The 14,217-nt window shown below is 33.3% G+C and overlaps 1 protein-coding gene across 2 annotated transcripts; it reads right to left on the bottom strand.

Annotated features, from left to right (window-relative positions):
* Nucleotides 1-6,130: 6,130 nt before the first annotated feature.
* LOC121753660 (nucleolar complex protein 3 homolog) lies at nucleotides 6,131-11,626 on the bottom strand. 2 transcript variants are annotated; one of them, XM_042148896.1, is made up of 13 exons: nucleotides 11,327-11,626; nucleotides 11,059-11,228; nucleotides 10,792-10,964; nucleotides 9,964-10,172; nucleotides 9,747-9,849; nucleotides 9,453-9,616; nucleotides 8,968-9,106; nucleotides 8,622-8,798; nucleotides 8,425-8,552; nucleotides 7,718-8,038; nucleotides 7,184-7,323; nucleotides 6,998-7,095; nucleotides 6,131-6,919 (listed from the first exon to the last, which is right to left on the bottom strand). In XM_042148896.1, exons 1-13 carry the CDS (start codon nucleotides 11,482-11,484, stop codon nucleotides 6,458-6,460), a joined length of 2,442 nt encoding a protein of 813 aa, XP_042004830.1. In that variant the 5' UTR covers nucleotides 11,485-11,626; the 3' UTR covers nucleotides 6,131-6,457. The 2 variants fall into 2 exon arrangements, with proteins under 2 accessions (XP_042004830.1, XP_042004831.1); XM_042148897.1 differs by having other exon boundaries at nucleotides 10,792-10,961.
* Nucleotides 11,627-14,217: the final 2,591 nt, after the last annotated feature.

The raw sequence follows: 14,217 nt of genomic DNA, 5'->3' as shown, positions 1-14,217 counted from the left end.
TGTAATTAAAATTATCGGAAAAATCCATCTCCTTCGTCTCCTTCATCAACCCATCTTCTTCTTCACTTCAAAAAATCAAAAGAAAACGAAAAAAAGGAAATCCGACGATGCCGCGCCGAGACGGTCGCACAATAGGCCGCCGCGCCGCTCCAAGACCGGCGCGTCCTCGCCGCCTAGTCGCCGAAGGGTGTTCCGCCCCTCCCATTCGTCCGCGTCGGGGTGGACGCGGTTCCTACAATAGTTCTCCGGGGCGGAGTGGACACCCTTAGGGAATATCTCATGTGTTGTACGGATATGGTTGAAAATGATAATCATAAATTAGAGCTAGGGCCAGTGGAGTGGGCGCCAATCGCTACTAGACTATGAAATAAAAATATTTACGTAATTTGGTTTGAAATGGCCTGAATTGAAATAAATAATTAAGATTAGTTTTGGCATAGCAAGGATGAAGACTCAAACGGGATGCTAATCATATGTGATACTGAGATTAAGTATCGTATCATATGATGCAACCGAACAATATTCGTAATATGTAATCTATGAAGCTAACTATTATATTTGCGCCAACACTGAATCTAGAAGGTATACTTTTACATTATCGGAATAATCAATAAATGCATCTCCATACTTAGGGGTTGTGGAGTGGGCCTCAATCACTACTACATAATTAAAATTTTTATATATTTTGTTTCGAAATGATCTGAATTTTGAATTAATTAAAATTAGTTTTGTCATAGCAAAGATTAGACTCACAAGGAAATACTAACCATATGTTCTACTGAGATTAAGTATCTTATCATTGCAACCGAAAAATATTCATAATATTTAACCTATTAAATTGATTACTATCTTTGTGCCAACAACTGAATCTAGAAGGCATTTTTATGTTAATGAAATAGTCAGCAAATGCATCTCTATAATGAAGGTTGAGTTGATAGAATCGCAAGAGAAGATAAAACCCTCAGAAGCATATACTCCATTTAAACATGAATACATTGGATAGTTATATTAAAAGAATAAAGCCTTATGTATAAAGTGTAACTTATTAAAAATAAAATTTTCGGCGTGTCCTAAGAGAGGAAAAGGGAAATTAATTTACTTGTTCTACGAGAGGAAATGAATTGTTTTACAGTGTAATAGAATGTGCTGAAATCCTAAATTAAATTAGCCTCATATATATAACGGCATATAAATTTTCTGAAAAATAAAAATATTTTAAAGAAAATGAATAGTTGTTTAAACTTTTTTGACGTTTTCAGTGAATTACAAAAAAAAGTTATGATTCTTTTTTTCTTTTTACCAATCGATGTATGTACATATTTTAAATAAAATATGACTGGCTTGGAACTTAATTTATGGGATTCTTATCAAAACCCCACTTCAGACAAAATTTTAACTAACGATTTAATTTGATTATTTTAGTAGGGTGTATTGTCTAGTAGTAATAGCTCTAATTTTTCTCCGCCTAAAACAATTGATATAAGACGTTTCTAATTTGTAATTAACATTCGCTAAGGAGTTATCGCTATCTAACTGGGTAAAAATACCGAAATACCGTACTTACCGTATCGAAAAAATATCGAAAAAATACCAAAAATATCAAATTTTCGGTATACCACAATTTTCGGTAAGGTATCATACCTTACCGATTTATTTCGGTACGGTAACGGTATGAATTTTCATATACCGGGGTATACCAAAAATACGGTATATACCGTAATATTAGGTATATACCGAAAATATGGTATATACCATAATTTTCGGTATATACCGATATCAATATATGCCAAGTTATATCAAGTAAATTCATACTTTTACCAAACAAATAAATATTTACATGTAGAAATCAAAGCTTGCCTCATTATAGTTGTCGAGTAATCATGTAAATATAAAATCAAATAAACTCAATTAGGCAAACTTGATATCGTTGAATCAATTAGTTTCAAACAAATATTAGATTTTAGTTAAATTAGTTCCAAACAAATATCGTTGAACGATATGTGATTGCATGGAGTTTAATTGTTGCAGTTTTTTTATTGAATATGTTTGAGTTTGATTAAATTTCATGTTTTCAAAGTATTTTTGAAATTTTATTTTCATTTGTGTTTGTATTTAGAATTATTTACAAAATAATGATATTTTGGTCTGTCGTATTGTAGTTCGATATACCGTAAAACTCTGGTATACCCCAAAAGTACGGTATACCGAATTTAGATATGACATACTGAAAATAAGGTATGGTATCGATATTGAAATTTGTCATACCGAAAATAAGGTATACCGAAGTTTGGTATACCGAAATTTTTGGTAAGGTAAATGTATGATTTTTTCTCATATCGAATTTTCGGTAAGGCATACGGTATGATGGTTTCGGTAAGGTATACAGTACCTACCCACCCCTAGCTATCAATATATTAGAAAACGTTTTTAATTACAACTAATTAAAATAAGGGATATTGACCCCTAATATTTTAGAATTTTAAAAAAATTAGGTTTTTCTCATGAACTTTTAACTTGACAAATAATATCACGAATTTTATTCGAGTTTGTTATTTTCCACCAGCAAAAAATTTCCGGTATATTAATGAATTTAAGAACAATTTTGGAGGGTATGCTAACTATTTTTAAAGATTGAATAACTTGAAGCTCTCGAACTTGTTGTTGGGAAATTACGGAAAAAAAATTGTATCATGGTATTATTTGACGAAATTTTTTCACAGGTGGGAAATAACAAACTCGAGTAAATTTCTTGATATTATTTGTCAAGTCGAAGGTTCGTGTAAAAAACCCAACTTTTTAAAAGTTCCATGTTATTAAAAGCCATTATTCTTTAAAATAATAAGTTTTTATTAGATAAACATGCATGATCATAAATAGTTTTAAATCGATTCAATGAATGCTTGAGTATAGCCGCCGTAATTAGCGTTGTAATAACTGGAATTGTGCAATTCACAGCCCTATATAAGTTTACTTTAAATAATCTTTGCTCTACCTCCAAGAAAATCAAATTTTGTTTTAACACTAGAAGTTATTTATAGGCAAAGTACTAAATATTATGCCCATTTTAAAATTCTAGCATGCAGCATCAACTTTGACTACGCGAAATATAAATTATAATTTGATCGGATATTCTCTATACTTTCGATTATTTACAAATAAATTATACTCTTTCAATTCACATAAAATATAATTAATCTCATTGTTTAAAATAAAAATAGAATTATAAAATAAAAGATAGTTTAATATTTTGATGACTTCAGCAGTACTAGTAAATATTAGCACTACCTAATTTAGTGATAGCAACTCTCATTCAAGTTTTATATCCTCATTTAGAAAAGAGTTGAAATACATAAATAGTACTACCTGATTTTTCACTTTCGTACAAAAATAGTATTTGATCTTTATTTTATATCGCTTTTTATACCCCGTCACAAAAATAACATTAGATACCAAATATGTGATTTTTTAGTTATGGAGGATATTTTTGAAAATTTCAATAATTAAATAGTAATCCCCAAACATGTGTTTTTTTTCTTCCTTTCTTATTTCTTTTTTTCTTCTTTAGTTTCTTCTTCTTTCTTTTTTCTTACTTTTTTTATTAAAATAAGACATATATATGTATATTTAATTACCAATCCATTAGTTTTGTAAAAAATAGTTACATAATGTAGGTATCGATTTAATATTAGTAGCCACTACGAATTATCAAAATTGAAAATTAAAACTTTTCCAGTAATTTAATACGCAATTATCAAAAGTTATAAAAGTGAATCAAATAACCAAACGTCTGGGTCCCACAATGAGTCTTTTTTCCTTAATTCTTCTTCTTTCCCTCTTCTCGTCTGTAACTATAGTATTAAGAACAGTGACAACTATCTTTCCCGTTCCGACTGGGGTCGACGGTGACTTCAAAGGTCGGAGCTAATGGAGTTCTGTTGGCCGACGGTGGGGTCGGTCGACCCCGCCCGACCCCACCTGGATCCGCCACTGAATCTATAGTACGGAGTATTTAATTTGATTCTACAGTTAAAAAATATTATTGATTTTATAAAAATTATTGCAAAATCATAACAAATTAATAACTAGTTTTGTAGTAAAACCAGAATAAATCAATAGTTTAATTTATAGACCTTTTAAAGTTTGTGTGCAAAAATAAAATTTAGTGAAAGTTCATAAATTCGTAACTTCTTTTATATGCTTGATTAAGTACGAACATGTTGGGATACTTCCGATAAGATTATTTTTAAGATCCTAACTAAGATTGTATTGATCGAAGTCATCGATTTTGTACATAAATATAAAGATGTTCTTCCTTTACTTAAGAATCTGTTAACTCTGGAATACTTTAATTTCAGATTTAAGTTTCATCAATTGATAATTAAGGTGAATGTGAGAAGATTTTCTATGTATTTCCCTCTCATAGAAGACTTCTAAATTTCTAATCATGATTCATTAAATTAGTGACACTTTCCCACTGCTACTTCCGTTACATTTCATACAAACTAAAATAAATTAATTAACAGGAGAATGTGACTGTTCGATTGTACTTTAAAACTTTAATTAGAACATTAATGAGATAGAAAAAAATTGCAAAATATTATCTACAACATGACATGCCAAGTGGTGGAACGAATCGTCTTCATATGCAAAGTGCTTTTTTAGAGGATGACCCACATGATTTTGGATTTTAATTAACTAATTAATCAATCACTTGATTTCGAACAAATCAAACCTTTAAATTATTAAAGTTATTTAGACCCACTACAACCTGGATTATTTTATTTTTATCCGATTTTCGTCACCTGGCCAGTTTGGGATTTTATATGGAGCTATGTCGCATCACATGATCTCTCTTTTTTCCAAATAATTTACTAATTAATCACAAATTATATTCGTATATATCATGTGGGTTTGCATGAAAAATTGTACTATGTAAAGTCATTTTTACCATTTTCTTAAAAAATAAGATTGGTGAATATGGTTATTGAGTAACGCACAACCATTTTTTTTCTAATACGATATCATTATTAAGATTGTAATGAAGTTGCTTAAATTTTAATAATCTTTCACTAATGATTGCAGTTATGGATTCTGTTGAGTCATCATAATCAAGAATGTATTTGCATCCATCCTAAATTTAATTAGCAAGACATGCCGTAGCTTAATCAAACTATCAATAATCCATAATTAAAAGTAGAAGAATACATAACCATCTTAGTAGTATCTTACACGGCTAGTGGACACGATCACACGTACTTGGACAATCTATTCAATCACAGGAAAAATTGTTTGGGAAACATAAATTTGGTTATTATGAAATTATGCTTGAAAATGTAATACTCCCTCCGTCCCATTAAATATGCAACATTTGAGAATCGGCACAGGATTTTATGTAGTGTTGTTTTGTGAGTTAATGAAGAGAGAGTAAAGTAAGAGAGATGAAAAGTAACGATGAAATTATTTCTATTTTAGAAAATGTTTCATTTTTAATGGGACAAGGGGAGTACTATGTGATATGACATGTCGAAAAGTTATGCATAATAAAGGTTACCTACAATGAATTAAATGATATTGTCTAGCCATAAAGAAAATGACACTCCTTTTGATTGAATATTGTCATCAATATATTACATATACATGATCATAATTTTTCAATCATATGCCAACGGAGAATAAATCCACATTTCATGACTTTTGTGGTTGATTTTTAAAATTGTAGAACAACTATAATTGGACCAAACTTCATAATTTTCTAACAATTTGCCCTCTAATAAAACGAACTTACTTTATTCATGAAATATCAAAATGTCCAAATTGTATTTCACTTCCTACAAATAAACCCCACCATCCCAAAGAATAAAAAATAGAGAGATCTACCTAGTTCTATTCTACCAATGATTGATAACATGGAAATCTCTTGAATTCCGCGATTAGCTCATTTATGATGCAATGGAAGCCTCCCAAAATTCTGGGACATTAATGTATATAAAAGCAATTAACAAGGATGGTATGAAACGAAGCTGTTTCAGAGATTAATCATATACTACTACTAAAAAGGAGATGCAACTGTCAAACACAATCAATAACTAATTTTCACATATTCTTTCCCTTGATTTACGCCGCCACCACATGCAATCAAATCTTGTTTAGTTGTCTTCAAGAATGAAATTTTCAATATTCAATCTAAACATTTTCGAACAAGCCAAACATGTCAAAAGATAGAGATACATGTGAAAAGATCCCCCCAATCACTTCACCTTGGGTAGAATAGAAAGAACACAATCTCCATCGATCAAACCAACTAACCCATATCACACATTGTAATGACATTGTGTGTTTTTGGACCAAAAATGTAACAGTTGTTTATAGCTCGAAGAAAATATGGGGAGGAAAATATAAGAATTTAGCACTAAGAAAATTAATTACTACACAACATTTATGAAGATGCAGTAATGCCTTAATCTGACCTAGTCTTCCTCTTCTTCTTGAATGTCTCGTAGAGATTTAGAGACTGTCTTGTGAGGTCCATCTCCGATCTTAACCTCTCGTTTTCATTGATATCGCGAAGCAACGCGAAGTGTTCAGAAAGTTTACTTCTAACTACATTCTCGTCAATTTCACCTGAAGAATTTAGGTCTGATCCTTGGACAGACGCGCTGTTGCTTCCCTTCCTCTTGTTAGCTCTTTTTATGGCACTTGGTGTGGCAAAAGACTCGTTTTCCTTTACCAACTCCGTGTACGCTTGTTGTGGAGAGGCATGGACACGAAAGACTTGGTTTGTGTTGGCGTTCATGGTTGAGATAGTGGACGCGATTGATGAAACGGATGGGTGATAGTGTTTCATGAGAAGATTAAGCTCCCAAAGGACTGAAGCTAGTGCGCCACAAAGGTTCGGGTCCAGCACTTGAGGTTGGAATTTCTGCAATTATACAAACAATTATCAGCATGAACTGAATTGTAAGAGCTGTGCGCAAGAATTATCAGGATATGGACTTACGGCAATGGCACCAGCAACAGATCCACCTCCAGCATCGTTTTCCAAGAGATTACGGCATTTAGCATTCTTCTGCAGAAGATGCTTCACAGTGACCAGTGCTGCAATTTGTTTCCCGAATAAGAAATTAATATTATGGAAACAGTACTCAGTAGTGATAATTTCAGTATTCCAAAGTTGAAAACTGACCAGCCATGGACTCAGCCGGCCTAAAGCATAAAGCGAATGTAGCCAACCGCTTTATAAATGCAGCAGCTCGTTGCATATCATGCTGTCTTTCATCACACAACATTATCTTCAGGGCTTCAGCCAACAAATCCCCATCATCCCTGTTTCAGAAACTAATGATGAAGTCCCCAATGCAAATTAAGCAGAAAATACAAAAAACTCAAAAAGCACCCCAACAAATAAGAATCAGAAACAATAAAATTTACATACTGTTACAATGTAACATCAGCAGATATTATATTCGCTGCCACGTTATCCTAAGATGCCAATCAACAGCGTCAAATGATGTTTCAGATAAAGCAATGCATCAGAAGTAGATCAAACTATGATACTCCTATTTTACTAACATACACAAAAAACAGATGCTTGAGGATGATCAATTTCTGGGAGATTCAAACTTAATGAAGAAATAAAAGATGGACAGCTAAAACCAACAAAGCAAAAGCAGGCAAACACAGTAACAGATATGATTGATTCGGAGCCATATGTACAGACCTTCCCGGCTGGTATTTGAGTATAAGATTGTATAACTGGATAAAAAACTCCTGTAGATCAACATTCAGAGCATCTAGGTTGTTCCTCATCACTTTGAAAGCGACAATACAGCAGCGTAACCGTTCCGACACTGTTAGCTGACAAGAGGAATTATCGGAAGAATCTACAGACTTATTGCCGTTCCCAGCAAGTTTTCTCAGACACTGCATGAGATCAGCCATAAAATCCAAGTCAATTAGATGAGCAAACTTTCCAATTCCATTCAGACAAGGATCGAGTAGGGGATGGCTTCCAAATGCACCATGCACCGAACCTTCAGATCTGTGCATCAAAACACAAGTGGACATAAGGTTGGCAGTAATTGCCTAATCAAACAAATAGCTCAAAACTAAATACCATAACGCAGATCTTTGGGGGGGGGGTTCTCATATTTTCAATGGCATTATCACAGGTTTTATAGAATTCCATTTGCATCCAGTTTCTTAGGGTTGAGGACATGCGACCAAGAAATACATGAACCTGATTTATTCAAACAGACTGCAACAAGCATAACATGGAACAATTTGGGTCTCTTGAAGTGGTTCGGAACAATTTACATAAACTTCATTAAATGCAAGGAGACTAAGGTGCATTGATATAGCTAGGATCTACAAAGTATTATAATGAATTCTGCTGATTATCTTCACCTCCTAAAACAGGAAACTTACCTTGGCTGTACAGTATGTTTTAGTACACGGAAGAATGTCTGAAATACAGCAGAGAGAGTCTGTGACTGCATTTTCCTTCGCTCTTGGGGATCTTGATCAGATGAAACGGCTTTGTAGTCTGCATTTACCTGCAAGACTCCAAATGTCAGAGATATCATAACAAACAAGCACAAAACACTTAAAAGTCAGATATATACCTCCTCTCTAGTCTTTGACATCAGTTCTTTCCTACTTTTCTTCCTGTCATTTTCCGGCTTCTGATTTGACTCTTCCGAGCCTTTTCTCTTCTTGAATTTTTTGTATTTGGCTTTTTTATCCATATCAGATCTTTCTGGTTTTCCAAGATCCTCATCGAATGACAGTGACAAGAAAACCTACAAGGTTGAATGGTAAATGGATTCGTTAGCAGGAACCAAAACTAAATGAAATTATATCAATAAACAATTGTAGGCATTTTAAATTCTGGGTTTGGGTATATACAGTATAAACAACATAATATGTGAGCAATGACACCTAAATTCCATCAAAAGGAGAGATCATTACTTCTAAGGAATCTGGATGCAGTTGGCAGTTGTGGCTTTTTACAAGTTCTGCAATCCTTCTTACAGCTTCCACAGTAACTTCACCACCATGTTTGCCTTCATTAGTGAAAAGTGACTTCACGGCCGAGCAACAAAGTTTTCTACCAAAATCAAGGACAAAGTCATGTCAGTATCAAGCAAAGTAGTTGAAAGTTACAGAATGAAAGAAGGATGCTAAAAATCAATCAGATGAGAAAAGGAAGTAGTACAATTTATATTTCATTAGATGATTTTTGGATTGTCATGTGGATAACATCACACCCATGTTCACGGAAAAGAGAATGTAACAATTGACATATATTACCTACAAAGGAAACTATATGCAATCAAATACTTCATAGTGAAAAATATGGAGTACCTTATACTTGTAACATTTTTTTAGGAAAAAACAGCTATGAATATACATAACTATATTGATAAAACGGAAATTTTTTTAACTCTAAATACCTTATAACATCATCCTGGGAGCTTATATCTTTAACAACAGCAGCCAACAAGCTCTCATGATAGTTGAAGTGTGGGACTGCTGCAAGCAAAGTACATAAGCAACGGGTGGCCACCTGTTGATAAACTGTTTGTTGCTGCAATGCTACCAACTTCTGAACATAAGCCTGAATTTCGGAGAAAGCTAATGAGTATAATTATGCGGTAGTCTGCTACTGATTTACCAGAATTTCGGGGAAAGCTAATGAGAAGGTAATTTGACGCTAGGCAAACGATACTAAAGATTGTAAACCTAACCTTGTATGCAGACAAAAGCGTGGACTCATAAAATCTCATCTTCTTAACATCCTTTGAAACCTTCATCTCTTGTTCCTTTTCAGTAGGCAGTCTGATCCGATAACTGCACCAATATTGAAAAAGAGAGTAAGAACTATGCAACACAAAAACTGAAGCAACAGAAAACTCAACTGAAACTAAAAGTAGGCAGAATACAAAATTTACACAACATGCTCACCCTGGAATAATGTCTTTGAAGACAGCCAACAAGGATTTAAGCCCAAGTATGACAATGGTACTGTCTCCATCTTTTGAAATCTCCAGCATCTCTTTTAAAAGCCTAATATTGGACTCTGGATCAGCAAGTAGAGTGGTACCCAACTCAGCAAACTTATATTTCTTCTTCTCATTCGCTTCTTCAGCTGTCAGATCTTTTTTCACTTCGTCCTGAATATGTATATATTATGTTATGAATGGCTACAACTTATATTTACACTGTTTTGCTGTGATCTGTTACCCTATTATTGGACCCTTACATACAGGCAGCAGTTTTAATTCAGATGCAGCCCCAGCTACTCGAATACCAAGCAGTCACCTCTTAGGAGTAAATAACTCAAATTTGCTTGTCACATACAGCAATTGAGATTCTTTACAAGTAACAACGAGAATAACATACAGTAATTAATAAATCAATAAACTCAAATAATTCAGAACATTCAAATCACAAGAAAGAAACTACAAAGCACGCATGCTGAAAAAGAGCCCAGCAAGCATTAGTGAAACACAAAACCTTGCATCATTATCAAAACTCTACTAGTCTTATTTATTGTTTGCTAAAAGAATATGAAAGTGTTAGACAAACTTCACAATCCAATGGAATTCATAACAGCGAAAACTTTTATCATGTCAAGACTTTCAAGTTATTGGTTTTCATCTTGAATCAACCAAAAAAGAAAATGAATTTTTAACACCTCTTTTTTTCTTTTCAATTCTATCTCCACTCGAATAATCCACTCATCTCATCTGTATCAACACATTATACGTAAAAAAAAAAAAGCACACGCACCAATACTTCTTCCTGTGGAGTTTGCTGCACTTCCTCCTCCTTAGCTTGTTTCTTTGCCTCTTTCCTCAATTTCTTAGTCTTCAACCGTTTCTCTGCTTTCGTTGGCTTCACCAGGGCTGGGTCCTTAATCGATTCCCCAGACTCTTCTGCAGCCTCTTTTGGCTCCTTCACTACTGCGAAAAACAATTTAAAAATACTATATCACTGCTACAAATTATGCTTAATCCATTTATCAAATAGAAAAAAAATATATTAAAAACAAAAAACCTCTTCTGTAGTATAACTGTCCATCCGCCGTTTTCAACGGAAGTGCATCAATCGGATCAACCTCCAACGTATTCTCTTCTTTCTCTTTATTTTCCAATTTCTTTCTCAACTTCTTCTCATACAACAGTTCTAAAGCTCCTTCATTGGCATCAGCCACTCGACTAACATGCCTAGGGTTTGAACAAATAATTGCATCAGCTACTCAACTAGCATGCCTAAATTGATAAGTACGCGATTGATTGACAAAAATTGAGAGATTAGCACTTACTTGGTGAGAGAAGGAGTGTCAATTTTGGACATAAAATTAGCATAATCTGAATGCTGGTCGACAAAATCCAGATCCTCGTCAGAAACTTCAACTTCTTCATCGGGAACTTCTGGAGGAAGGTCCGGCGGTAGTATTATCTTCTGCTTCTTCTTCACCATTTTGCTATTATCGACAAAACTTGGTTCGAGAAGAAAAGAAGAGAGGATTCGTCGGAAAAGAGGAAGCAATTCGTTCCCAGGAGAAAATTGGAGGACGCGTCGGAGAAGAAAGGGGACAGAGGGTTTAGGGTTTAGTGGGCTTTCAATTGGGCTTCGGTATTAGGTACTACTCCCTCCGTTTCCAGTAGTAAGAGCATCCACGAGCGAGCGGACCGGCTAGCCGATTTCCGGTGCTGGCCGGTCCGTTCGCCGAACCATTGCGTCCGGCGAGCGGCAAATCAGCGAGAAAAACGGCGAGCGCACGCCGATTTTTGGGCGCTGGCCCATGCGCTCACCGATCGGCTGGCCGCCATTGCAGGCTCCCGATCGGCGAGCGATCGGCTAGCCGATTTTTTATTTTATTTAATTTTCGAAACACTGTATATACGCGATTTGCACGTCATTTTCATTCGCACCACTTGTTTTAACGAGTGTTCTCCCTTAATATCTCATTAATTTGGGATAATGGGCCATCAAGGCCCAATTTTATCAAGATATCGCACTCATCATTCTAGTATTCACGCTCACAGATAAGAACCAATGAATTTGGTCAATGAGCCCATCATGGCCCAATTATTAGTACAAAGTGGGTCCAGTAAAAATCACTAAATGGGGACTTTCTTAATAAATTGCTACGATACTAAATTGGGACTTTTGAGATGATCATTTTCAGTAAATTGCTACGATAATCGTTTTTATTTTAGGTTGGAGATATCTATCAGCTATACAAATAAAATTTATTGGTGAAAATTTATTTATTCGATTTAGAATGTTAGTTACCGACAAAAATATTTCCGACTTGATGAGTTTTGGTTCATATGAAGCGCTGAAGACCAATTAACGATAATGTGGTTAGAAAATTGTGGTTTGTGTGGCCTATTTAACTTGGACACGTGGATAAGAAAATTTTGTTTTGTGTGGAAAGTAATAAAGATTCACTAAATTTGGGTACTTTTTTTAAAAAATATACTCCATTTTATGTATAGTAGTTATTTAAATTATGAAGTATGATCCATTTTATGCTAACATTTTAAAATGTAATACTCTATTTGTCTTATTAAAATTGAAACTTTTTTTAACGTGTTTTCGAATAACACTCTTTCCGTCCCACTATAAATGAGATATATTTCTTTTTGGGTCATCCTATTATAAGTGAGTCATTTCCTTTTATGACAAAAAACAACACTATATCTCTCTCTTATTGTATCATACTATATCTCCTAATTTTTTTCTCAGTTTTTTCACACTCCTACTTTATTCTCTCTTCATTCAACCACTAAACATCACTACATAAAACCATATATCATCTATATTATTATCTCTCTTACTTCACTAATTTTACACTTTAACTATTAATTATTATTTTTTCAAAACACTTAAAAAATGGGATAGAGAGAGTATTAAATTTAAAACTATTTCTCTTGGTTGTGTCATATATATACAAAACAATATCATACTTTTATTCTTCTTTAAATTGAGGTAATGCAATGTACTCTCTATGTCCGTGAATAAGGGTCTTTTTTTAATTTTGGTTTACCGGTGAATAGGAGTTTCGGTTTATAATTACTATAAATGGTAAAGAGGTCTCACATTTCTCTAACTCATTCCACTCATATATAATTTAAAACTAATATATATACAAATGAGACTCATATTCCACTAATTTTCTTCCACCTATTTTTTCTTAATATTCTTAAAATCTGTGCTGGAAAGAAATGAGACTCCTATTTGTAAACGGAAGGAGTAGTGTACTAGTAGCTACCAATAAATGAACTAAACTAATGTAATATTGTATGGTTGAAGCTTTATATTTTTATTTTTATTTTTGGGAAAGAAAGCAGGCTAAGCCCGACTTGAAAAAATTAACAGTAGTGTATGGTTTAAACTTCGTGTTTTTTGAGCATATTGATTGGTACAGATCTTATAAAATAACCGATTTTTTTAATTTTTGAGTGAAATTTTTTATTATTAAAAGTCTATCACGAAATTTATATGCCATGGGCTTTTCGTTAATTGCTTACTGGACTTGGGCTTTTTATTACTTAAATGGCCCATGGCTAGTTGGGTTGCCTCTATCACATTCAATTTTCTTGTGGGTCCATATTTTCCTTAAGATAGTTTTAAAAAAATACTCCGTATCATGTATAGTCTTATTATTAACAAATTATTAGTAACGAAAAATAAGTTGTGGTTTCTCAATCAAATCAATAATTTTATACTAGATGCAAAAATGAGTGTTATATCAACATTAACCAACTTGATAAATAATAGCACTATAAGAGATTATTATTCGTCACTTCAATTTTTCTAAATGGTTATTATATGATGATTACAAATATACATCTTTCAATTAAAAAAACCTACAAAAATGAACATGTGTTATTAAAAGATCTCATTAATCATTATATTCAATCCACCTACGTCTATTTTAATATTAAATGTTGAGGGGTACTAATCATATAACTTCAGTTCATGAATTAGTAAGATCTAGTAAAGATTAAAATATAAGTATTTTACCATGACCAACCACAATTTGGCCGCAACTAACAACCAGTTTGATACGAGTCTTAGTTTTAGGAATTATTAATTTGTTGAGATATTTTAGAAATTTGCATATCTTTTCTTATATTTATTTCTTGTTCCCTAAGCTAGTATTCTAGTATTATAAATAGGATAGATTGTTATCATTTTATT

Source organism: Salvia splendens, chromosome 11 (genome assembly GCF_004379255.2).
Source record: "Salvia splendens isolate huo1 chromosome 11, SspV2, whole genome shotgun sequence".
Taxonomy (NCBI): Eukaryota; Viridiplantae; Streptophyta; class Magnoliopsida; order Lamiales; family Lamiaceae; genus Salvia; species Salvia splendens.
The sequence above is the reverse complement of the archived record's forward strand: the minus strand, read 5'-3'. Positions and strand labels throughout refer to the sequence as shown.

What these genes read in the sequence shown, in the direction of transcription:
- LOC121753660 (XM_042148896.1), bottom strand. Translation starts at nt 11,484, where the DNA reads ATGGTGAAGAAGAAGCAGAAGATAATACTACCGCCGGACCTTCCTCCA. An exon ending in CGCTTTTGTCTGCATACAAG is followed by an intron (nt 9,617 to 9,746) that starts GTTAGGTTTACA and finishes TCCGAAATTCAG; the next exon opens with GCTTATGTTCAGAAGTTGGT. An exon ending in TGTCAAAGACTAGAGAGGAG is followed by an intron (nt 8,553 to 8,621) that starts GTATATATCTGA and finishes GGAGTCTTGCAG; the next exon opens with GTAAATGCAGACTACAAAGC.